The sequence below is a fragment of the Hippoglossus stenolepis genome, chromosome 10, assembly GCF_022539355.2.
Source record: "Hippoglossus stenolepis isolate QCI-W04-F060 chromosome 10, HSTE1.2, whole genome shotgun sequence".
NCBI classification, from domain to species: domain Eukaryota; kingdom Metazoa; phylum Chordata; class Actinopteri; order Pleuronectiformes; family Pleuronectidae; genus Hippoglossus; species Hippoglossus stenolepis.
The window spans coordinates 10,849,373-10,876,084 of record NC_061492.1 but is presented as its reverse complement, the minus strand read 5'-3'; the positions used below and the strand labels follow the sequence as shown (position 1 = coordinate 10,876,084).

Sequence of the window (26,712 nt, the reverse complement as noted above, 5' to 3'; positions counted from 1 at the left end):
ATCCAGGAACTGACACTCATCCTAAATCAGATTCTCTTATGAACCCTGCTGATGGTTCCACTGTGCAGCTGATCTGGATGAATCTGATCTCAGATCTGGATCAGATGTGAACAGCGTCACCAGAGGAGGAGGAGGAACCGGGGCCAAAATTCCAGCACACGTCCCGCCCCCTGTGCGGCCCCTCAGCAAATCCCCGTCCCTCGTCCACAGCCCGTCACACCCTGATTGCGCCGAAGCTGCCCGCGCTCAACCAATCAGCCGCCTCCCCCGCTGCCTACGTCACCGAGCAGCCAGTTCCCTCCAGCGGCGGAGAGCTTCATTTTCTGATCCGCTTTTGTGCTAAAATGGAGGCTGGCCTCTCGCCCTGAGTCGATGCGCCTTCCTGGTTGAGGTTTAGATGTTGACATGCAATAAATCCGGAGACAGGATGGTCGTGGACGCGCCTAATTCCAACGGGCCCTTTCAGCCGCTGGCTCTTATGCACTTCAGAGGTACGTAAGGACGAATTGTTCCGCCTGCATTGTCCCGGGGAATTACGGGGAGAGGGAGCCGTGTGTGTGTGTGTGTCGCTGTGCCCCGGTTCTCCTCCGCCGGCGACCGCTCGGTTCCCACCGCGTCCGGACGCCGAGAGAACGAGTTCACCGTCTCGGCTCGCTGGAGGAACCACAGGGGCGGGCGGGCGGGTGGGTGTGGGGGGGGGACGGTTCGTGTGCTTCGCTGCGAGACGCTGTGTTAAAAAAAATCAGGTTTTACTAGCTAGCTGCTCTCTGCCCATCCCCCCGCCGAGCTAGTGATGTCAAAGGAAGTGAGGTCATAGCCCAGGGAAGGGTCCTGTCCTCGGCTTTACATTTACGTTTCGCTGGGAATTGCGCGTTTCTCCATTCGTGTGTGTATGTGTGTGCAGTAATTAGCCGTAGCCCCCGGGAGCTAAAGGCTAATGCTAAAAGCTGACTCCAACATGGCCAGTCCTGCTCACCCTCCCACCCCCTGCTGCTCTGCTCGGTCCCAGCGATTTTTTTTGCCACACTCCAGTTCCCCTGGGTGCAAACTGGTCACAGCAGACGGACACAGCTCTGCAGCAGCCCCCTCCCTCGTCCATCTCCCCCCCTTGTTACCCCCCCCACCACCACCACCCCTCATGTTCGTGAAGTCTTGAATGAACGTCTCTCCTCCTCAAGTGCAGCGGATCTGTGTCAACACACCGTCAATATGTGACCCCCAGCCGGCCGTGTCACAGCAGCAGCAGCAATGTTTCAGGATTACAACAAGCGGGACTCGGCCTATTTAATATGTGCACAATGCATTCAGTCATGTTTGAAAGGCCCCAGCCTGTTACCACTGTACTCGGGTGCAGCCCAGCGTTAGATGAAGCCCCAGGCGATTATTGATCACACTCTGTTAAACCACAGAGGCGACTGCCGTGAATGACAACTCAGTGTTGGGGGAGAACGAGCTGGACACTGGTCTCTTTCCCTCCTCCCATTGGGCCTCTCTGTTGTTTACATCGAATGTACTGCATCCGGATTGACTCGAGATCAAGTTGAGACAGATTGCACTTCATACCCATGTCTTGATTCAGTGTTGTGCGTTTCCTTGTTGGGGAAACTAAACTGCTACTACGCAGAATAATGTACATTTTGTGCATGGATGTGTACGGGACAGTGGTGGTTCACTCCAAATGTAAACCTGAAAACAATCACAGTCCATAGTTGTTTAGTTCATGTAAATTAACTGTCAAACAATCACAGACTTTGATTGTGTTTTGTGGTTTGTATCTGGAGGGAGACGCCTTGCTCAATTGTCCATAATGTTGTTTAGTTCATGCAAATCCATTCCTTAAAACTATCTATTTATTGTAGTGCATATGAAGTCTACTCTGCACTAATGTTACTGTATGTGATATTGTCCTGTCCGGATATTGTCTACTCGTGTGTCAACACTGTCTTTGTCAATAGGTTATTTTTCATGTTGAGATAGGTTTTTTTTCATGTTCAAGTTCCTCCAGCTTGCTTGTGTGGTCATTAATAAGTGTTTCTGACTCCAAAGATCTAAAACAAATAATGTCAGAAACAAAGGTGATTTGCATGAACTATACAAAATATGGTACATTTGTGCCTAGATGTTTGCAGGACTGTGGTGTCTCACTCAAGATATAAACCTGAAAACAATCATGGTGCCTGTTTATTTCATGCAAATTTGCTTAGTTTCGGTTAATATTTTTTACATCTTCACAAAAATGAATAGATTTTAGTGTCCTTGCATGAGCTCTCCGAAATCCTTGATCGTCTCTAAATCGCTCTCAACATCTTCTCATGATCTAATGGTTCAATTCATGCCCATATTTCATGTCCACATTCATCAGATATTTCAGGAGATAATCTTTCTTCAAGACACAAGACTACATTTCAATTTCCAGCCGTGCAAAACATTTCTTGCCATCAGTATCATGGCAGCCTCCAAAGTGCAACTATGAGTGTGTCTCATTTGTGTCAATGATGTAGAACTTGTTATATGCAGGAAGTATTTTCTGCTGATGCTTACAATGCAGCCAGATCAGTTTTAATTGATCAATGTGGCCAGAGTCATACCTCTCAAACCAAACTGTAACACGCTGTTCCGCTACATATCTGTAAGTATGTCAGTGTTTACATTGAGCATAATATGCTGGTGATGAAGCAGATTGCCAAACCAGTTCAAACCTCAGACCTGCAGCTGCTGCAGTGCTGACGGTTTTTCCAATGTGACTACACTTTATTATTTTTGTTTTGAATAGGGGGCATCAAGATAAATCGCGTTTTGTTCTCCATAAGACATGATACCCGGGAGTGTGAGTGCGTGCGCATACTTGCTCTCCTCGGGCGTCTGTTTTGAGCATTAATAGAAGTCACATTGTGCTTAACATCGGTTTTGGGATCACAACACTGGGCCTTTCTCTGTTACACAACAACCTGCTGGGTATTTTGGGAGCGCACAGAAACTTTATGACATGGGCAGACAGACTTATGTAATAGCAGCGAGCTAAGTCTGACACGGTCAGGGGTGCAAGGCTAGGCAACACGTTACAGGGGCCAGCTTCATGTCCCAGACAGGGCAACCGATTGCAAATTAGAAAGTAAACAACCACATAATTTACTTTTTAGTTTAATCCTTGCTGCTGTTTCTCACTGTTGTTGCCCCACTGAGCCTCTTTCTGGAAGGTGCTATGGATGTGAAAAGTAATTCTAAGCGGATTTTGACGACGTAATAACAATGATAATAACCTTATGTGTTTTTAATCAGGAGTAAAGGGCACTCATTTTCCTGTTGTGACGGTCACAGCCCAATTGGCTGCCAAATCATTTATGGAAATGTGCGATAATGGCAGCTTACACACTTACCCTCTCTCCTCTGGAATTCCCAACCTCTCACTGTCATCAAGATAAATTGGCCGACTTGAAACTGACACTCTGTGTGTGTGTGTGTGTGTGTGTGTGTGTGTGTGTGTGTGTGTGTGTGTGTGTGTGTGTGTGTGTGTGTGTGTGTGTGTGTGTGTGGCGCCCCTCTCCTCCGTGCTATGGCCTCTGTAACTCTCTCAGTACATTCACTGAAATTAGGGCATGACCAAATAGTTTTAGCTGCCTGTTACTTCCTTCTCTGTGTCTATACCAAGCTTTTCCTCTAGTGCTTTCCTTCCTTTCGAACACCTGCACGATTCAATCGGCGGAATTCGATGCCTGTTTATTTCCTCATTACTTTCAGTCTAATTTAAACGAGATGGAAGACAGCAAGAAAGAATTAATTAATTTATCCTAGAATCATGTGAATAATATTTCTGCATTCATATATCATGTTTTCGTTGCCCTTATCGGTTGGGTATTATTTATGCATTTTCTCTATTAGAACCCTGTGCCAAATTCATAAATCACAATTTGTCTCCCAGCCTAATTTGCTTATCTCAGTAATTGGAAGCATTCTGCCCAAAGGTTACAGTAGAATCATGGAGGGTGAGTGGGATTCATCCATCTCCTTCTGTCCTTCTGATGTTTACACACTGTACTGTATACATCTGATCTAATTTATCTCACCCATGGCATCAGCATCCTACTCGTGTGCAGACAGCTTCGAGCCTCAGTGCCAGCCTATTGTTAAAGCCACACCCTTCATGGACAAGTAATTATGAAGCAGAGGTCTTTACTGTACAGACATGACTTGCAGAGGTTTATAAACCTGTGATTTAGGATTTGCTGTAACTCTTTATGGTTTTGATGTAAGGATGATGCACTTTCTCTCACTGCCGTGCCCTCCACATTTTATTGTAACTGCATCGAGCATGCACAACTTTGTAGAGATTCTTGGATCCGTCCCCGATCCGAATCCAAACCAAGATTTAATGAGTTCTTCTGACTCTGACTCACACAGCATCATTCCACTAAATTTCCTGGTAATCCATCCTTTAATTTCTCCATAATCCTGTTTATAAACAAACAAACAAAGGGACAGGGGGGAAAGTGTAACCTCCTTGGCAGAAGTAACTTCTGCTTAAACAGTTTTTATAACTGTGCAAATACAATCAGAGTTGTCCGTTCAGATCGTTATTGCACTCACTCATAGATATGTCGCTCAAATGTACCTTTCTTTTACATCAAGATCAATGAGTTATTTCAGAGAAATTTGGTGAAAATCACAAAAAATGCCATATCTCATAATGTTAAATGTGAAATTGAATTCCTGGATTAATGGGTTGTTTCTCCGCCCATGTTCCATCCTTCTACAAAGTTTCGTGGAAATCCGTTTAGTGGTTTCTCCGTAATCGGTCTGACAAAGAAAGAAAAGAAATGGACACGGTTGCAAACACCTATCTAATAGTGATTATTTTGGGTAGCTGAGGGACAGTGAAGATTTCCAAGCAAAGATAAAATCAAACATCAGACATTAAGTCAAACGAGCAACATCAAAGTTGTGTCACATAACGACGACACTTTGGAATCACTCTCTGTTATTTAGTTTATCAGCCTTTATCAGGAGAATAAGGAAATCCTAAAACCACCATGGTCAAATACAATGACAGGCTTAAATAGCTTGGTTTTATTTATGAATAGATCTGTGACCGTTCACCTAGTTCCCAAATCCTTCATCCTTCATCCCCTCCCTGTGCTGCGCTCTCTCCTCCTCTCCGCTCTGTCGTTATCCTCCCCCTGGGCTCTCACCATCTCTGCCTCTCTCTCAATGCACTTCAGTCTTCATGACTCATTTGCCACTCCTCATCATTCTCCTGCTACCTTCTGTTTCCATTGCTGTTTAAACTGTTATCCTTCACAGCTGAACCGACTTCCTCTTTGTGACCCATCAGGCTTTGGCCATGGCTCCTTTATCGGATATTCTCTGGCATATCTTTTCATTACCACTGTTTAGCCTTGTTACACTTGCAACTCTCATTTTGCCACTGGACTTTGTCTCACTTGTCCACCTAACGTTTTTTTCCTCTTTCTGTCTGTCTTAAGATGTGGCCCCCGCTGAGCAGGAGAAGCTCTTCATCCAGAAGCTACGGCAGTGCTGTGTTCTATTCGACTTCCTGTCCGACCCGCTGAGCGACCTAAAATGGAAGGAAGTGAAGCGGGCGGCGCTGAGCGAGATGGTGGAGTACATCACCCACAACAGGAATGTCATCACAGAGCCCATCTACCCGGAGGTGGTGCACATGGTGAGTGGAGCTGGAGGGAGTTAAGTTTACGATGAAAGCTGGAGATGAGGGTGAAACTCTGGCTGAGAGCAGGGGCCAGCTGTAGCTGCAGGGCAGAGCTGTTTGGAGGGTAAATAAGAAAAAGAGTTGATTTTATGATTCAACTATTGGTTTGTGTCCCAGCTGAGGATTGTGATCAGGTTTCGTCACAACCCGTCACTTTTTGGAGAGAAGTTGGTTAGAGTCATAGATACGAAGGATCAAACTAGTTTTAAAATTAAAGAAATGATTACTTGATTGTTTCAGCCTTTTTTGTGAAGGGGAAAAAGTATATTCTGGATGTAGCTTCACAAATTTGCAGATTTTTGTTACATTTTCTGAGTTTTGATCTGATAGTTGGGCAAAAAAAAAAAGTGAAGATTTTGCCCTGGGCTTTGGAAAAATATTATGGGTGTTTTTCTTGCCTTTATCTGACAATTGAAAGACAAATGAGCCCGAAGAAAAAAAGGGCCACTAGAGCTATTACATCAAAACAATGACAAAACACCTTTTTGATGATGTCATAAAGAAGCTTGGCATCATGGGAGTTGTTGTCTTCACGACCATTGTTTGTCCCATAATCTCTCTGAGTTGCTTGGTTTCCTTGTGTGTTTGGGCTTTACTGGAAGAGCTTAGGTGACAGAACACACCGCAAATGAATAATCAGTATCCATTACGATTGACCAATACAAACAGTGGAAGGAAAAACAGCCAACTGGTGTTAGTCTAAGTTATTTTTCTCATCATTACGTTGTTTGACCTGTAAGTTCTAGCAGAGATGCAAAACACCACGGGTATAACAGATATGATGGATATGCCATTCTTCTCAGCAGTTCCTCTGTCAGGTTGGATGGTGACTGTGGGAGGTCAGCTATTATTACTGCTAGTCAGGACTGTGACTCTCGGTAACATTCAGAGTTGTCCCCATCCCTCCTGCTTTGTATTGGCTGTGCGCTCAGGGTCATTTGAAGGTGAACATTGTGCCTGGTCTGAGGTGCTGGGTGCTCTGTGAGAGACTTTCATTAAGCGATTCTCTGTTAGGCTTTTGCCCAGCCTTAACCTGTCTTACTTCCCCTGCTGCTAAAAAACCCAACCACAGCTTGATGCTTTCACCACCACGCTTCACTGTCGTCGGGGTGGTGACGAGCAGGTGACGAGCTGTCTGGTTTCCTCCAAACATGGAGATTAGAATGTAGGCCAAACAATTTAATCTTGGTTTCATCAGACCAAAGAATCTTGTTTCTCACAGTCTGTGAGTCCTGTAGGTGCTTTCACGTGTCTTTCACTGAGGCTTCTGTCTCTACCATATAGCCACCATCAGTGCAGTGCTGCAGCAATGGCCGTCCCTCTGGTAGTTTTTGGTCACTTTCTTCTTTCACATCTCTAGAAAAAGCTCTGGTTGTTACACATTTCCTCATCTAAAATAAAAAGAAATATAAAACTTGTCATTACAGGATATAAAGTTTAAATAATTGAGAGAAAATTGATTTGAACAATTTTAGAATAAGGCAGCAACACGACAACATGTGAGAAAAGTGAAGCTGTATCAACTAATGCACTGTATCTAATGGATGAATGGATCCAGAAAATAATCACCAGATTAATCAATGATCAAAGTAGTTGGTTGCAGCTGTAAACTTGAACCAATCCACTTTCAGAAAGTATACAAACGCACAAGCATCCAAACGTGATAAACATGAGGGGCCGGACAGAAGTGGGCGAAAATCAGAAGACCAATATGTCCGCACACCAGTTGTTGCTCCCATAAACTTCATCATTTACTTTTTACCTGGAAATTATTATAAATAAGGTTATGGGAGCATCAACTGGTGTGTGAACATTCTCGTCTTCTGATTAAAGCCACTGGGGGGCTATGAAAAAAGTTATTAATTTCAAAAGCTCATTAAAAGAATCTGTCGGGTTTTATGTGAAAACATAATGTAAAACGTTCCTGCCTAACACTGTAACTTGAAAGCTAGTATGTTTTTTTTTCCCAGAGCGAAGAACTTTACTATGGTACAATTTTCATCACAGGCTACATTGTTTTGTTTGGAATTAATGAAAGAATTGCTTTAATTTTAATTTACAGAGACTAAACAAGGAGATTATAAAGATTCAGAAGATCAGGAAACAGAAGCGGTGCCGTAAACATAATGAAAACAGGAGTTTTAGAAAGATTCTCGTCCTCCATTGTCATTATCTTCTCATCCCCAAAGCCTAGAGCAGAATTGTCCTAATCACTGTTATGACGTTTCCTTTTGCAGCCTGTTCTGTGATGAAGTGCGTCTCGGCCCTGACGGTCTTATCTCGGCCTACCTTGTAGCTTGTCTTTTCAAACAAGGCCCTTGCTGTTTTAGTAGGCCACCTGCAGTGTCCCATGATCTGCCTAGCATGGAGCAGCAGCCCACAGGGGAGTCAGTTGACACTGTGAGAGACCATTAACGCAACACACTCAGATTATTGTGGGCCATTCGCTCTGAGGCTAGTTTGCAAACTTAACACCAACCTATAAAGAAAAGTGATTTTAGTATACCCAAGATGGGACATTTCTTATGCATTTTGAGTTGTGATTAAGCTTTTTTAATTTATTCTAGAATTCTAGAGACCTTTTTTTAATGATAGTTGTCTTTCTTTTAATTTCCTTGCAGATTTTTTAGCACGGACCATTTAAATAGTGGCAGAAAATTGAAAAACTAAATTGTGTAATGTGACACTAACATGGGCTCCTGATCATTTAACACGAGGCCAAGGGTATGAATTAATTATCTGTACTCCTCATATGATGTCAGCATTTCTAACAACCTCTTCAGGCAAACTCACCACAAGCAAGTGCATCTGCAAAATGTTGGCATCTGGCGCTGAACTCGCTCTGTGTGCTGAACTGGTTACAGAGATGCTGCTGTTACTTTTATTTTAGTTTTGAAACACTGCATTGTTCTTAGAAACAATCACCAAATCAAAGAAGCAACCCTCACCCCAGTTTGATGTGGTTTAACTGTTGGTTTAACCTCATTTCATGACGGTAAACAATCATTCACGAGTGGGGAAAGTTCTGGCCTGGTTGTTTGATGAAAAAGTCTTTTGTATCCTAACACAACCTGGGCAGAGCCGCTGTATTGTTTCTCAAACTTTAAATGGATATTTGCTCTGATTGAAGCAGGAACGGTGGCTTTAGGTTATCGAAACAAAAGGAAGTTGACTTGAATGGTTTTCTGTCCTGGGTCGTAAACATTCAGCGACTCATTTTCATTTCTCCTCTTCCAGTTTGCGGTGAATATGTTCAGAACATTGCCTCCATCATCCAACCCCACCGGAGCGGAGTTTGATCCAGAAGAGGACGAGCCAACACTTGAAGCAGCGTGGCCACACCTCCAGGTTGACATTTTTTTAAATGATTTAATCGTCTGCCAAACTGAGAGATTTATAAATGAATCTCAGTGTAGAAAAGCCTCCAAGCGTAGCTGAAGCTTGCAGTTAGGCTGCTTTAGTTTAGTGTATGAATTCATTTTATGTACGTATAAAAATAGGAGAATTAACAGACAAAAATAACCACGTTAATGCAGACCCAGAACTGAAAGAACAGAACAGCTTGATATACCTGATTTTATAGTATTTTTAAAGCATTCACTCATTTGTTGTTTTGTCTTGTTTCTATTGCAGCTCGTCTATGAATTTTTCCTTAGGTTTTTAGAATCGCCCGACTTTCAGCCCAACATAGCAAAGAAATACATCGACCAGAAATTTGTTATGCAGGTAAGAAAGCAACATGTTGGCAAAATTGAATCTTTCATTGTGACTTTTCATTGTGGTAACATTTCACTTCTTTGACGTCGCAGCTCCTAGATCTATTTGACAGCGAGGATCCCAGAGAGCGAGACTTCCTCAAAACAACCCTCCACAGGATCTATGGAAAGTTCCTGGGGCTGAGAGCGTACATCAGAAAACAGATCAATAACATTTTCTATAGGTCAGTGCAGCCTTCCCACTGCTGTTTGTTTTAATCATGTATACCAAGATGAATGGTCAACCTATGAATCATCAAATATAGAATCTGCGTTTAGCCACTGAATCCAGTTCCTGTTTGTTCCCACAGGTTTATCTATGAGACAGAGCACCACAATGGTATAGCTGAACTACTGGAAATACTTGGAAGGTATGAGCCTGAACAAAAGTTGAACGTATTACAAATCGCACCAAATTTGACACTGCACTTTCTTTAACCCTTTACAATTCACATGTCAAGTGTGAAGCCGATAAGATGAACATTTAACTAGATATATACAAGCCACATACAGACTTAGAATTATTAGAAAGATGTTACAATGTGAGAAGTTCATGTTCAACACGGACAAGGTTTCAAATAACGAAGTAAACATATGTGAAAGTAATAATCCCTGCGAGACGAGCTCTGGTGTCACACTGCTCAGAACGGTTTCCTGTTTTAGCAACAGGGCAGAGTGATGGACGTAGTAGTCAGCAGGTTGGCTTTGCAGGATGTTGCAGCACAGTGAGATGCATTTCTAAGAATTAATTGAGATCATCGATCAAGCCTTCACACTGTTAAGAGGATGAGATGGTGCTTACAAGTGCTGGGCGCACTGTTTCAGTCAGAGGATCAACTGAGAGGCTGCAGAAGAGATAAATAAGCAGTTTAGTTTTTTTAAACTGTCAATCGTGCAAAGCTGCTCCAGTGTAGTCCTGTAAATCAAATGTAAAAATCAGCACAATAGGTCTTCTTTAGGTGAATATAAGTGTTTTTGAAAGTTTGTGTTTTAGGTTTTCTGATAATTCTTGTCTTTTTTATTTTCCAGCATAATCAATGGATTTGCCTTACCACTAAAAGAAGAGCACAAAATATTCCTGTTGAAGGTTTTATTGCCTCTGCACAAAGTCAAATCACTTAGTGTCTACCATCCACAGGTAAGTTGAGAAGAAAATAAACCCTGAGGAGCTGGATTTAAAATTCTTATTTAAAGCAGTTTGAAATGTGAGATATATTATTTACAGGTGACATTCTTTTAAAAAATGTATTTGATTATTCATGCCCAAACCTGCTTTAAGAACGCACCTCTTTTTCTTCACGAGAGCAGCAGGTCATTCTGCAGCTTTTGTTAAAAAAAACTGGGATTGCATGTTTCAGCCAGTCGGAGCCTCGGGCCCGTCGGTTGCTCTGTCATGTTACCTTTAGTTTGCTTGTGGATAAATTCAGATGCCTTCACAGTGTAAGGATTTGTATTTGTGTGTGTTTTGTAGCTGGCTTACTGTGTGGTGCAGTTTTTGGAAAAGGACAGCACTCTAACTGAGCCGGTACGTCCCATTCTAATTCTTGCTGAAACTTCTAATTTGAGGCTTAAAATTGATGTAAAAAATTGAAGCTCGGGTTTAATCCTTCATTGGTTTTTCTTGCAAGGTCACAAGTTCATGAATTAATCATTTGGCTCATTCTTTGTCGGATATTAAACTTTTCTTTTCAGCCCAATAGCCCTTCTCCCCCTTTTCTCCTACCTGGACGGTTATTCAGCACAATGTTCTCTCTCTCTTCCATCACAACAGGTGGTAATGGCTCTACTAAAGTACTGGCCAAAGACTCACAGTCCCAAGGAAGTGATGTTCCTCAACGAGCTGGAGGAGATCCTGGATGTCATTGAGCCGTCTGAGTTTGTGAAGGTGCAGGAGCCTCTGTTCCGACAGCTCGCCAAGTGTGTGTCCAGTCCGCACTTCCAGGTAACTGATGGGTTTTTGACAACATTTCCTTCATAACTCAGACCACGGGATACGCCTGTTGTCCACACTCCTCAGAAGTTTAAGAGCCGCTAAAACTGAGAAGTGTAGAAACGCTGCTGTTTGAAAACTCCAGGGAAGCGTTTTAGTCCGGACAGGCGGAATCAGGCAGACGTTAACACTCACAACCGCTTGCTGATTAGTTCTGTTCGGTCATGAATTAGCCTTCGCTGATCCGTCAGGCTCCTATCACATGACCTGCTTCCAGAAAAAAACAACTGGCATTAGTCTCGGCTACCGAAGTAGAACGCATCATGAATAATCTATTACAAGTATTGCTGACCCTGTTGTCTTTGCTTACAGCTGGTGTGCAGGCAAATTCCACATTTTACAATTATACAACTGCTTTCATGCGTAGGAGTTGCAGATTGCTCTTAAGTTATAGAGCAATCTGCAACTTATTACCAAATGCTTCCTGTTTACACTGGCACACGCATGCCCATGAGTGGTCATGTGATGAATGCGTTTTCAGGCGTTTCAGTCTGGATGGGCATTAAAATTTATACGGTGCCAAAACGCTGTTGACAGAGATCGTTTTAGTTTGAAAACACTGTTACTACAAAGAGTTATTCAGGTGTCTGACTGAGGTGTTGTATATTGTTTCCTGTAGGTGGCAGAGAGAGCTCTGTACTACTGGAACAACGAGTACATCATGAGTCTGATCAGCGACAACGCAGCAAAGATTCTGCCTATTATGTTCCCGGCTCTGTACCGCAACTCGAAAACCCACTGGAACAAGTAAGACACTCGAGTTGTCAAGCTCCACGTGTACTCGTGTCCTGAAACGCCCTGTATGTACCTCACGCTGCATGTAACACCCGTCTGACACAACCGCTGACCAAATAGCTCACATACCGATCTCTGAAGTGTGTATGTAGATTTATATATAGATAGGGTTTGGTCACAGAATGTACTCATGCTTATCATTTAAATCATCAGCGATTCCTTTTATTATTGCACCTATTGCTCCAGATAAACCTTTAATGTGTGATTTAAAGTTTATTGGTTTTGGTGCCTAATAAAAGACTTGGATAGTAGAACCTTTCAACTTAAGGTGCTTTCGGTAAAAATAAAGTAAACTTCAATGGCTCTTAGTGCATACTTCCACCAAGGGCCTTATCTCATAGTGTTAAAGAGTGTGATCACATTTCTGGATCTGCCTCTTTGTCTGGATCCATGCCAAAATATAATAACATACAGCAACTAACAAACACCTGCCACTCATGAAACCACTTTTACATCTGCTGGATCTGGATTTTTATATCCATCCGTACCAAATTACAAACATTTATTGATATTGTGTATGTATATTATATATTGATTTAAAAAAGTAAAATACAAATCTGTCCTCTTTGGGAGAGTGTTTACTTTAGTATTGGTCCAATTTAAAAAATCTGGATTTAATTAACATGTTGTTTCATAATGGGACTTCGTGGAGGTTTGTGCTCTGAGTACCTTTGTAGTTCCCTGGAAAATGTGAAAAACTATTTCCTGAATCCACCTCTTTGTCCACATCTGCCCCAAAATATTATTGGTTCTTTCATCCTTACTTAAAATTTTGCGTAAATCCAACTAGTAGTTTTTTTTTGTCAGGGGTGAAGACATGACCTCCTCGGTGGAAGTAAATGTGTCTCAATGAACAGTTCAAAGCTTTAGTCATAGTTTTGTCAGTGAGTTATTGTGAAGTGTCAAACCTCGTTTTTTTTTTTTACTTTATTGTCTGTGATAATTTGTGATAATCCTGACTGTGTGTGTGTCTGCTCACAGGACCATCCACGGCCTCATCTACAACGCTCTGAAGCTCTTCATGGAGATGAATCAGAAGCTCTTTGACGACTGCACGCAGCAGTTCAGGGCTGAGAAAAACAAGTAGGCAGCAGCACAGACACTCTTCTCCCACTCGATTAATCCTTTTTTTTAACACACAACGTCTGAGTGACACATTGTTTCAATCGGCTGTAAGACTGCGACTGAATAGTTGTGTTGGTTTTCACATTCATCAGTGTAGCAGACTAATGAGTGGAGGTCTGGTGCTTCGTTTAACAGAGAGAAGGCAAAGTCAAAAGAACGTGAGGAGGCTTGGATCAAGATTGAAAACCTCGCCAAGTCAAATCCACAGGTGAGCAGTGTGTGCGGTCTCTGGAACACATCTGTTTTTCCCTTCCTACCAATGTGCATGTCTCTCTGTGTGTGTGTGTAGGACTATAGAAGAAATGCATGACGTGTCTTGTGTTTCCTGTAATCCAGTTGTGTGGCTGAGTTGTGGCTCCCTTTCCATCCTATCCCATGTAGGTTTTGCTCACACTGTTTGTCCCTAGTTCATGTGGAAAGAAGTTCTTTCTAAGACTGTGCTTAGTTGTGGTGAAAGGAATCAGTGATGTGACGACATCCCTCAAGAGCAGCAACACACGGGTTCAAATCCTGCTGTGATGGTTCTGTCCCCTCACATCTTAATTCTGGGTCAGACATTATTTAAAGTTTTTTTTAAAGACTAGTTTAACATTTTAAGAAGTGCACTTAATCACTTCCTTGTTCACTGTTTGATGACCAGCTTCATGTCACTGTCTTTACAGTAAATATGAAGCTTCAGCAAAGGAAATGATTGACCCGACTCTGTCCAAGTGGCAAAATGTCAAACACATTTTTTAAATATATTTTCAACGCAAATAAAATCTCAATGGCACTTCTAAAAAAAACAAACAAAGAATACAGATATCTCAGGATTAAAAAGAAGAGCCATAAACGTAGAAGTTAAATTTGAAAGACAAGAAAACAATATTTTTTGGAGAAATGGACCGATGCCGGTGTTGATGTGCTGTGAAAAAAAGAAAATGTAATTTCCGCAGTAGAAATTAAACGACATTTCCTGCCCCCTGCATGCTCCACCCTCCCCACTCCTCGCCTGAATGTTCTGGAAATGTCGAGGACAATATTCTACTGCGTGAAACACAAACTGAGGAAAATGACATTTTCAAAAGTTAATGTCTGAAAACAGCTCTACTGTCCCGGCAATTGACATCCACTTAATATCATTTAACACAAGGTGTGTGTTTCACAATCAATAAATTCCAAATAATGTAATCATACAATGTCTTAGTCGTTTCTATTTCTACACCACAACTAAAGCACATCACACTTACAACTGCCATAGATTAGAGCTGCTTGATTTAATTCATCCAGAGCCTCTAGATTCATTCTTCTTGCATGCGACTGAAAGTCTTTTCTCCATCCTTTTGTGTTTTTTTTGTTTTTGTTTTTGTTTTCCCTTTCTTTTCAACATAGTTCTCTATGTATGTTGATTCCTCTGACCTCAATAGTCCTGTAGCAATGGAGACGGATGTCCCTTTGATAGAAGATGTTCAGAGGTTAAAAGAGACAGTTGAGGAGGGCGCGACTCAGGTAAACCTGACTTTCTCTGTTATCTTTCCTCTTCTAATGAAACCCTTTACATTGATAGATCTGTTATTGACCAAAACTCAAAGTCTATTTGTACAACAATAGTTATCACTATGTACTGTGTGTATAACATATAGACTTTGTTATAGATTTTTTCTAAAAGCAAGTATAAAATAATCTAGACTGAACACTGGAATCAAGAGCTTTCTGTTTTATGTCCCCAGCCTGATGTCTCAGTGGTTAGAGCCCAAAGTGTTCAGTATTATACATAAATAAGAAATTATGAAATAAACGATAATAGATTTAACATTTTAGATATTTCAATAACTTTTTCCCATACAGATACCAGTGCATTTTAAAAACTATGCAACTTATATGGCACATTTTAACAGCTGTGTTACTCACCCTGTATGGAAGTGCTGATTGATATCATTGTTGTATGTCCACGCTCAGGTTAAACAAATTCAAATGGTCACAACTTGAACTCCTCGTATTTCAAATGCCTGATGAGATTACTAGTGCACTCATTGTAAGCCCCTCAAAATTAAAGTCTTGTATACGGCACATGAAGCCGTCGAACTTGTGGGACTTTCCAGCGTGAAATTTTGCCAAATTGCTGACATTTTTAGCAAACTCTGGTTGACGCACGACTGGAAATCACTTCTTCTCCGCCGCTCTAAAAACAGTACTCGCCAGTCGGAGTACGGCATAACTGCTGTTTTGGACTGGTGAAGAGAAAATGACAGTTTTACCCAAGTGAAACAATTTTCTTCGATTTACATCGATTTGCATACTTGCCAATGGCTGATCTGGCATTTTCAGCCGTATCAGTCCTTTCAGATGCTGTTATCTTTTCTGCATTTCTTTAAATTATCTCAGTTATTACTGGTGACATCACTGACAGGGAAACTGTCACTGGCACATGAAATCAAAGTTAATTGTCTTCAAAGTTTTATTGGAGTTAATTCTTTTAATTCATAAAATAATTTCCTGGATTATTAAAGTTGCATAGTTCATATGTATCACACAGTCATTAATTAGATTGTTTATTTCATTAAGTCTCATTTATTTAATATTGAACACATGGAGGCTCCACACATGTAGCACAGGTCTGATGTGTTAATTTAATTTGATTTAATCTTGTTTTAATGTTACGTTATCTTTTGATTTACTGACGCAGTCCTTCTTGTTTCTGTTTATTACATTTTGTTGGATGTGACTAACTTGTTGTTGTTGTGCTTGACCACAAATATGTGAAATAAATAAATGAATGAAACGTCCTTCTCTCGTCTTCCTTCTCTGACAGTTGCAGCATGAACAGCGGAAAGAGCGACCCATGGTGCGACGTAAATCTGAGTTGCCTCAGGATCTTTACACCACAAAAGCCTTGGAGTCCCACCGCAGAGCTGAAGACATGTTGACCACCCACGATGGACTCTAGGTCCCGCCACCTGCCGGCTCTTGGTTCAACTGCCCCTTCTACCCTCGACAGCCATGGACATCCACTCGGCCCGTTCGCCAGAACAACACTTATGACCCCCGCGCTGGGCTCTCATCCCCGTCCCCACCATCTGTTTACCCAGAATCCTTAGTTCTCCTTCATTCCCTGCTGCCCCAGTGCAGAAGCTGTATATTCACCTCCTTCAGAGTTCTGCTTTCTCAGGTTTTTGTTTTTCAGTTTAGGAAGAGGAGTGGGTGTGTGTGTTTGTGTGTCTTTAAGCCCTCGCCACAATCGGTGTGTTCTACTTTTGTTTTCCCTTTTCGGTTCCTCTCACCTGGTTCCTTCATTCCTTTTTGCAAACGTGTTCACTGAGGATGAGACGTGGTTTAATAATAAGCGACTGACTCACTGTCTAAGGATCGTCTCTTGGTCTCTGCTTGGTTTTCTTTTCTGTCAAAGGGAACAAAAACAACCTGTTGGTCAAATGAAAGACAAGACTTTCCTGCCATCTGTTGTACGTTTTCAGTTTTGTTTGTTGTTTTTTGCTCAATCTGATGGACATCTTATCAGTGCCAAGACGTTTGTGTTTTTTGTTGGTTTTGTTTCATGTTTTTATCTGGGACACCTGCCTTTGTTTTCTGGTCACTGGTGTTTGAAAGTTTTTGTTTTTTTAGTTTAGCACATTTAAGACCAAACTGAGGCCTGTCCTTAGCCTTGCAACGTCCAGGAAAGATGGCGAGGAAATGGGGAAGTTGTCCTGTGGACATCTGACACTTTTCCACTTTATTGTTTTGTGCCATATGCCGCTCTTTTTATATGCTTGCTTCCTTCCGTTCACTGGCGATGTTTGAGAACCAGATCATAGTGATGCCGAGACGGTTCAAACAATGGTACTCGCTGTGTTTTGAGTTGAGCTGATGAGGGTAAGCCTGGATGAAAAGCTGCATTTGCTACCTAAGTTGCAGTAATAATGTTCTGGTTTTATAAAACATGCACTTGAGCAGAAAGACTGAGAGCATGGCCATGTTTAAGGTGAGTGTTGGGTTTTATAAAAATGTTTCCTGTAAAAACGAATAGAGATGATTGTCTGTGTAAAGGAGATATAATCTTGTTGTTGGGTGGGAGAGGGGCACAGATCTGTACTGTCACACAGCGTCGTGTGTTTTTTTCACTCACTGATGGTTTTAAGCAGCCGTTACTGAGTTAGAACCTCTGCTCATTGTCTCCTTCTAAAGAGCATGAAGGTGTATTAGTATTGTATGGGATAAAGATTTTAAAATCCTCATTAATTAAAAATAAATTAATTTATTAACAAACATATGAGCAGATAGTAGCTGTGAACATACTGACGTTAGATGATCAGTGAAATTACTTGCTGAGAGCAACCAATATAAAAGACGTGTGGCATGTTTGTGTTGCTACCATTCATAAATTCAGTTGCCTGGTTCGTGGGCTCCGTGTTTCGGACACTTCTCAGTGAGGAGGTTGTTTGAAAGTTGGAAAGTATCTTCCAGTCAGTACCATTGTTTAAACTGAGGAGGTCTGCTAGATTTCTTCATATTTGACGTGGTGTATTTCTTTGTCTTGTCTCTGGAGGTTAGTAGCGTGGATGTCAGGTGTTGGATTCTTTTTCTTTTTGTTTTGTTTTCCTTCCTCTGGCCATTCAGAATGCCCGACGCTGAAACAGACTGGTATCAAATAATGGCCACAAAATGCCAGATAGATGCTGAAAATAAACTGACATTGTGACTTGGCTTGTTAACTGTATTAATACTGTATTTGCTTGAATGCAAAAATATGTAAATTAAAACTACCATGTTAAACATGTACCTTTTACCCTGGAGGAATGCCATTCACCAAACGGATTTCTGTCATTGCGTTTATGAAACAGTCCTGCTTGCTGGGAGAAGATGTTTTATGGATTTTATGAGTTTAAGATGTTAGAGGTTTATTTTAAAAAATGACAAGTCGTCCACAAATAACGAGATGATTTCAAGATGATTTGGTGGCTTGTTGTCACCCTGCAGGATCTTTGCAGATCTTTTAATTTTAACACATTATTTCCAAAACATGATAACTTAAAGTGTCCTTTTGTATGTGACCTGTACTATATGATTCATTTAATATTGTATATATGATTTACCTTGTTTCATGTAGTGTTATATATAAATATATATATCTAGATTAATTTTGTACAAATTGTCCCTCTGTACAGAATAAAAAAACATCAATAGCAAGTTAAAGAAGTAAATCTGGCACATACCGTCTGATTTCTCCTGTTTCGGCCGGATACTCTCAGTGACACAGTTTAGAAAATGTTCTTATTTTTCTTAAAAATAAAAATCTGCAAAGTTTCCTCCATCCTCAAAGTAACTGACAAATGTTCAAGCCCGTTGTGTGCTCCTATCACTGTCTTTAGTGGTGTACAACTATGTAGAACGAATAAAGAGACTATTTGAATATATATTTTCAACCATGCATCCATTTTGGCTTTAATTAACCGAAAGGGCACACATCTGAAATGACACGGACAATAAAGGAACAAGGCCAAAGATGCTGGTGGTGCAAACTCATGTTTGATCTCCTGGAAACCATGTTCTTGTTAACAGATTAGAAAGAGAAGATTGTTTCATCTCTACCCTAACTGGGCTTTATTACTTCTACAGTTGCCTAATGATCTTCTGTGTGTGGTCTCAGGGGGCCTGGTACAAAATAATGCATCCAGTCGTGGTTACATGGACGGTATGTCGGTGAGTGCTGTAGAATTGACTTGTGCACCAGGACATTCACAAACACCAAACAGGAGGGACTCTTTCAAGGGACTCAGGTAAAAGGGACCCGGGGGCCGTACATCAAACCAAACTGAACACCCACTTTCACCAAACATATACCAAACCACATTATTCTCATCTTAAATTCTATTATCAAAATTGTTAAGTACATGCATACAATTGAGGCACCAGGGAATTGCCTGCTTTGTCTAACCCTGTTGCAACGCCCTTGTTGAGGTCTTATTGTCTTAAACATAGTTTGCTGACTGTTCATTCTTTGTCTGTGAATAACTTGGTGCCAGAAAAAGGTAGATAAGATGTAGCTTTATTTGTTCTTCATAGGAGAACTTTGTTTCAGGAACAGCAGCACAATGTAAGAGGAAATGTAGTCAGCAATAAAACAAGAATCAAAACAAATGACAAACAGAATTACTATGCACAATTTTTAACTAAGAAAACTAAAGTTAAGAACTGAGTAAATGTGCTCAATAACTGGTCATCTGTAATGGGAATACATGTATATATGAGTTAGACTGTTTATATGTATGTTATGTCAGTGTAGTAGACATTCAAATATAAATAGATTTTTGTTAATGCACCTGTGACCTTATACCACATCAAATAAGAAAATCATTATTTGGTCTAATAAAACTACTTATTACTTTTTCATATTTTATATATAAAAAAAATTATTATCTCATTACTCTTCTCTATTAAAACCACATATTTGGGGGTAAGTAAGAATAAAGGCAAGAATGTATTTGAAGGGAAAAAGTAAACATTTTGAAATATTATTTATAAACATTGGGTTTGTGAAGTTAAGCCCTGAAATGAAGTAAAGCCAATTTTAATCAAACACAAGGGGGAACTCAGAGTTCTGTGACAAACTAATTTGGTTTTCGATTCAGTGGTGAGCAGCAGCTTTCGGCAGTGCACTGTTTTCAACACAAGAGGGGGCCAGATAGTTGTGAGTGGACATTTACCAACAGTCATGTGTTAGGACATTCAGAATAAAACATCTGTAACTTTAACTGTTAATGCAGATCTACAGGAAATATTCATTGCCCAGGTTTCCCCAGCAGCAAACTGATGTGAAGCTACAGTGAAATGAGTTGAACAGGTCCAATATGGTGAGATTCTTCTCTGGATCAAAACACATTTGTTATCAGTGACTATTGATTTCCTACCAGAAACTAGGACAGGGTGAAATGTCTATACACTATATCGAGATACATTTTGTATCAGTCAATATCAATAATTATCACAAAAAATGTTTTTAAACGTCTGTTTTAAAAATTATTTTTACTCCTGAGTGAAGGTTATGGTTTTTAATAATCATTTTATCAATATATACTGTATTTATATTGCTGTAGATAATTGTACTGCTGAGCACAACAAGAAAATACAAAAATACAAACATTATCTAGGAAACTGAGTTTGATAAACATTCGATAACCAAATATATACTTTTGTAACTTGAACTATGAGTCATTTACCAGATGAAAACAGCAAAAACTGTTCATACATGTACTGCAGAATAGAGTAGAAATGCATTGACACTTTAAAAACGTGTAAGGCAGAATTTTGCGCATTTCATTATTCATATCATCACAAGCTTCTTTATACAACTACATGTATTAGGGCCCAAATTCTGAGATTGCGACAAAGATTTGTAAATTTACGAGAGTAAAGTTTTAATTGTTGTAAAAAAAAATCACAACAATAATATTATGACTTTGTTCTTAAAAATGTATGACTTTTTCTTGTTAATATTATGACTTCATTTTTATAAATGTATGACTTTTTTCTCATAATATTTCAATTTTATTCTCATAATATTAAGACCTAATTTCGAAATCTTTTATTTTTTGTTTTACCTTTAGTTGGCCCTAAGACTGTATTTCAAAAAGATCATGGAGTCTCATTTCATTAATTGTGACTTTATTCTCATTATTCGGCATTGAGCCGATTACATCTGAGAAAGTGATACGAGAGTGCAAAGCTCCTTTGTGGGCAGAGACGCAGAATTAAGGGTCAACCTAAAAAATACACGTGCTTTATGGATTACTTCCTGTTTGAGTGATGGGTGCGTTTGTTTTGATGTGGTTGGCCTTGTACTCCTAGTAACAGTTGGCTGTAGTAGCTTATCTCCCGGTGCACAGAGAGTATTAAATCTTGATGTTACACAAGGTGAAGGCGAAGCCGTGAGTCACCAAGGAACACTGTAAACAAGTGTTGTTTGTTTTGTGAAAGGGGAACGATTTCCACGAAACCAGACATTTGTTGTTTGGAGATTTCGGCGAGATCTGTTGGTCTGTCCTGAGCTGACACTGGTGACGGAAATCAAGCGTGGAATCCACAGTTGGCTCGAAGTCCCAGTGTAGTAAACTTCAATCCATTAAAAAAAAAAAAGTATGTACGGTACAAAGAGGACAAGACTGTGGAGGTATGCAAACAAGTTTTTTCTGAACACAGCCTCATCGATGTTGTGAAGGAGCGTGGGATCATGGGAGTTGTTGTCTTCACCACCATTGTTGATGAAAAGCTACCTGGCACGAACCATGTTCATGGATGAGCTCATGTATTAAAGTTTTTTTCACATTACACAGCAAAACGGTAACAATAATGATAATAATCTTGATCTATTATGACTACAGGCTAACAGGCTAACAGGCTAACAGGCTCACAGGCTCACAGGCCAGCAGTGTGAGTTTTCTTAGTCCGACATTATTTTACCAAAGGTAAAGCAGAAGTGATGCAATTCATAGACGACCCTAACAAAACATCCCCTTTCCTTATATAAAATAGTCGATTTCTCTGGATTTGAACATTGTTGGAAACATTAAATTCAAAAGTCAACAAAATATACAACATAGATCTCGTCGTTCTTAGACATTTTAATGAAGAATTGCTACATGTTATATCTTTAAGTCCCTTTCAGGTTGCGAGAGAGAACCGAAACAAGCAACAACAAAAAGTAAGACAAATTCAGATTAGTGTACAATTAGAATAGGTCAAACAAACAAACTAAGACCACATGCAATCTGTATGTTCATACAGCAAGAACGATGTATGTATGAAAACACCCACAGCAGTGAAACCATTACGCAAAAATAATGCAAAGAGATTATAACCAGATCGTATACAAGTTGAGAGCCTAAATGTGGGGATTTAAAGTGCCGTGAGATGCATATACACAGTATGCATATACTGTATGTACGCCAACATAATGGCATGAAATGATATAAAAGCTAGTGTGACAATGACTGTTTATAGAGCAGCTGTCTATCTGCTCCCAGTAGAATGCTTTAATGTGCCGTGACCTCTGTAATATTGAAAGATTATCACAGTGATTTCTGCCTCTCTCACTTTATGCACATTATCCCTGACCCAGAGTGAACCACGGTGCCGCGATGTGCGCTCATCAGGACGTGACTGGCAGGGAACTGTTGATGTTCTTGGAGATCTGCCAGCACGAGCGTTCAGGCCCAGGTGTTCACTTTACCAGCGAGTAAAGGTCTATAATTAAAAGCACTAAAGCAGGCAAAAAAACGGAAGACGCCACTTTTTATGACAGCTAAATCCTCCTGTAAAGTGAAGTGATATAAAGTATGAGAAGGTGTCGTAAATGTATACTTATTAATATGCTGGAAGGACACACGCAGTATCACGGAGGGACACAAATAAAGATGCTATTATATAACCTTACATCTACACTGTAACATTACACAAACTGACGATACCGACATTAATTCTCGCTGATCCGGGTCAGAGATCAGCCTGCTCGCTCAAATCGCACAGCCTCACCTGGGCTTGTGTGCCGCAGTCAGTGTGTGGTTGCCAAGCTGTCCTCACCTGCCCTACCCGACTCACAGGTGGCTGGGAGCCAAGGCCGGCAGGCTACTGGAGGGGAAACCTGTCACCATCTGGAGCATCGCAGGCTGCAGGTAACAGCCAGGACCGACTCACTGACAAAATGCTACGTCCCCGGCCTTCTGTCTGGAGACCGTGTAGAGATCGTGTCTGCTGCAAAAATGACATTTCCCACCTTCCCAACAAAGAGCAAAAAAGATTTTGATTTGTGGTTCACGAGAGAGATTACAACAACTCCCGCTTAACATCTTTATGTGGTCTATAAATCAATCAGTATCTCATTCTTTTTCTCCCTCTCTCTCTCTCTATATATATATTTATATCTCAGCACTGTACCAGACGCCCATCCTAACAAACAGGAACGGCAGCCTGGAGCCTGTGAGGTTTATTGTAACGTTTACAATAAGGTTTAGAGTTGCAGCTAATGACTCTTTTCATTATCAACACCTGCAAATGTCGATTTCCTTCCTGCCAACCAGACCCAAACCCAGAGATTCTGCATTTACAATAATGATAAGACAAGAAAAAGTTAGGTTTGATAAGCTGGTGGTTCGTTAATATTCTGATGAGTAACATGAGTAACAAGAAATATGCAACAGCAACTATGCAGAACATTAGTGTATAATGTGAAAGAGAAGTGTAGTGGAGAAAAAACTTGGTCCATGTGAATTGACCTTTATTCCACAGAAATCCCAGTGATCTCAGATATGAGCTGCATAGTTAATATGAATATCGATAACTCATGTTCAGAGAAAAGGGATTGAAAATAATATAAATTTAAATTTAAAGGAAACACAGCGGGAAGGAGGAGAATCAGGCCACAGGCCAATGGTAAATGGAACTGCATTTATAAAGCACTTCTCTGGTCTTAACAGTGATTTACATTACAGCTTACATTCACTTTTCAATACAAACCTCTATACAGAACTACCACCTTAATGTCTGTCATTCACACACTGGCATCACAAAGGCCTCCTGAATAGTGGAAGTCCCGCTCTACTACCTCCTGAGCTCCAGCTGCCTGAAGTATAAAAATAAGCTTTTTATTTTATATAGGTCATGATGGTTTAGGTTCGGTTTACAATTTTTGTTTTCAGTGTATTATTATCTTGTTCAATCTCTGTGTTTGGTTTTATGGAAGAGCTCTCCTGAGCACATAAATGTTTTTTTAGGTTTATAGCTCCATTTTGTCGGTGAGCATTTCCATTGAATTTGTTCATCTTACACTATTTTGTCCTGAGAGGGGGTGAGGCACGTTATTTCAAAGGGTGACAGCAAAGAGAAAAAGTTGTTTAAGGGACAACGCGGCCCGATGAAATGAAATGTGCCCCACATCACTGTTCTACCACTGCTCTTAAAGTCTCATACTAAGTTTATAAATGTAAATGGAGACAGGAGCTGTATTGTCTCTGTCATTCTCTTTGATTTAGGAATGATTTAAAGTGTTATAGCCTTGTTTTAATCGCAGGAACTTTCCTCCAGGACTATGAACCTTTGTTGGAACTCACTAACCCATTTCACCGCATGGACCAACGTCTAAATAAGAGTTCCGGGTAAATCTTTTTACCAATGAAAAAGTCATTTTTCGGGGGGGTTGTACCTTAAGAGAGCACTGCGACCTTTGGGGTGGGGCTTGCAGTGCTGAACATACCTGATTGGTTCCAGCATTTTCTCTCACCAATTTCAAGAACCTGTGGCTGCATATACAGTTTTTTAAAATGTATGTATACTGTTCTCTGTACCGACATTATAGAGCTATGGTAAGCCCTTAATGGAGGATGGTTTTAAGCTTAGATAACATAACATTTGGAGGATTGACAAATCTTAGTTTTTCATTTCACAGTCCACTCTGTCTGAGGTTGTGTTGAACTCTATATTTTAAAGGAGAGCCAGTGATGTATGTGACTCATATTCCTTCAGATTCTATACTTAAAAAATACATGAAGTGTATGACTGATAGAGAGACTGATGTTTTCATGGAGATTTATTAATAATTTACCTTTAAACGTCCATATAGTTTAGTTTAGTAGCAAGTAACCATCTTTGGATTCCACTGACATATCTGGGCTGTGTTCTGACATATTTAATTAGTCCGCGAGTCTGTCTGGAAGACTTTTTGAGATCGTGGCATAATTCTAAAGTAACTTTAACCTGATCAGGTGCACACACACACACACACACACGCACACACACACACACGCTCACACATGCACGCACACAGGCACACACACACACTCCCTGTCATTCAATCTTGTCAAATTTCTTTTCCTGACAGCAATTGACAGGCAGAGTTTTGGAACCCACTGTCAAACTTCCTCTGAGGTGCAAAGTAGAATTAGATCAACTCTCAAATGGGACAATATTGAGTCAATAACTGACACGAGGTGCTTGTAACACATATAAAACTTGGCATATATCAGTAGAGTGTATATCTCCAACAAGGCCCAACAGACTTCAACTTCAATCGAGCTGCACCAAATTAGACATCTGTCCCCTAAATAAGATGGATTTCAAGAATTAAAACAGTGCAAATGTAAAAAAAAATCTTGCAGTATTACAAAAAGCAATAACAAAGTCGATCTTGGATCTGCACCAACATTTTACAGGTCTCTCGTGATTTGTCTTTAACCCGCTGCAGAGACCACAATTATTTCTCTCCTGGTGACATCTTTACTCCAGATATTTGAGGCTTCTGAAATCCTGCCTTGATCCTACAGGGGGAGGTGTTACTCTGCCGAGACTGCGGCTCAAGTCTGGGCCAGAGGGAGGATGAGAGCTGAGGGAAGAGGGCAGCTGAGGTGAGTGACTGGGTGGCAGCCACAGAGTAAAGCCTCACCACAGCCCCAGCAGGGTAATCTAATCAGCTGTTTCTGGGCCCTGCATCTCTCTCTGGCTCACTTTCTGGGAATGGAGGAAGCTCATGCCTCATTTTGGAGTGATGTGCCTCATCTCATTATCTTCAATCAGGTATGAAGAAGTTACAAAACAACTGATGAACACAGGTGGGGTTTTTCCCTGTACGTTGATGTGGTTTTGTTGCATTTAGTTTGTGGTTGAATTCAATCTTTGTTTGCCTTGTGGGTATTCTGGCTCCTTCAGATGTTTTTATTACACAGCTGTTTTCTAATAAAACGTCTCCTCTTGCTTATGAACCACTTTAGTGCAAAGTGAATGACTTTAGTGTTTGTGTGCATTTTATTTTAAAGTTGCACTTCTTTCTGGCGAGATTTACTCTAGATGCATTCGCTTTTGCACCTTACTTGATTTTCAGGCAATATCTTTGGCTCCAGTCTTTCAGTTACGATGAACAGCGGGGGGCTACTTTATAGAAAATGGAAACACACACAAGGTTAAATCCTCCGTACTTTCAGAAATGTCAGTTACACAACTGGCCAGCACTTACGGTTGATATAATATCATCCTCTCATCAAAAGAGGAGAGTAAACCAGAGGAAAAACATTGCAGAGCCACCGGAAATCCACTATAGATGAACAATAATGCAGCCAGAGAAGCAAGCTTAAGAGTGGATATAAGAGGGGTTTTTTTATAAGCAGCTTTGACTTGCCAACAATGAGTCAATTAAATAGCAAAATCTCAAATATTTACCACAAATGTCTCGTTTTAACTCAGTTAATTTTAGAAGCATCTGTACTGACTAAGCTGCACGGCAACAAAAACAGCTTATGTCCTCTGGTCATGCAACTTTCCAAACCAGTCACTTAATCCCTCCATCACACTGGAAAGGAGTATTT

General features: G+C 40.6%; 1 protein-coding gene across 3 annotated transcripts; it reads left to right on the top strand.

The window, feature by feature from the left end:
• The first annotated feature begins 271 nt into the window (after window positions 1-271).
• On the top strand, window positions 272-18,780 carry ppp2r5ca (protein phosphatase 2, regulatory subunit B', gamma a). Of its 3 annotated transcripts, none has more exons than XM_035167876.2 (14): window positions 272-491; window positions 5,481-5,680; window positions 8,963-9,073; window positions 9,359-9,451; window positions 9,535-9,665; window positions 9,792-9,851; window positions 10,510-10,618; window positions 10,952-11,005; window positions 11,252-11,422; window positions 12,090-12,217; window positions 13,247-13,348; window positions 13,526-13,598; window positions 14,762-14,878; window positions 16,182-18,780. In XM_035167876.2, the coding sequence occupies exons 1-14, from the start codon at window positions 398-400 to the stop codon at window positions 16,314-16,316; spliced, it is 1,578 nt and encodes a 525-aa protein (XP_035023767.1). In that variant the 5' UTR covers window positions 272-397; the 3' UTR covers window positions 16,317-18,780. The 3 variants fall into 3 exon arrangements, with proteins under 3 accessions (XP_035023767.1, XP_035023769.1, XP_035023768.1); XM_035167878.1 differs by having other exon boundaries at window positions 14,797-14,878; window positions 16,182-16,318; XM_035167877.2 differs by lacking the exon at window positions 14,762-14,878.
• The last annotated feature ends 7,932 nt before the right edge of the window (window positions 18,781-26,712 follow it).

Bases quoted from the DNA above. Each gene is read 5' to 3' on its own strand.
- ppp2r5ca (XM_035167876.2), top strand. From the start codon at position 398: ATGTTGACATGCAATAAATCCGGAGACAGGATGGTCGTGGACGCGCCT. The intron at 9,452-9,534 runs GTAAGAAAGCAA...TTGACGTCGCAG, and splicing joins ACCAGAAATTTGTTATGCAG to CTCCTAGATCTATTTGACAG. The intron at 13,599-14,761 runs GTGAGCAGTGTG...TTTTCAACATAG, and splicing joins TCGCCAAGTCAAATCCACAG to TTCTCTATGTATGTTGATTC.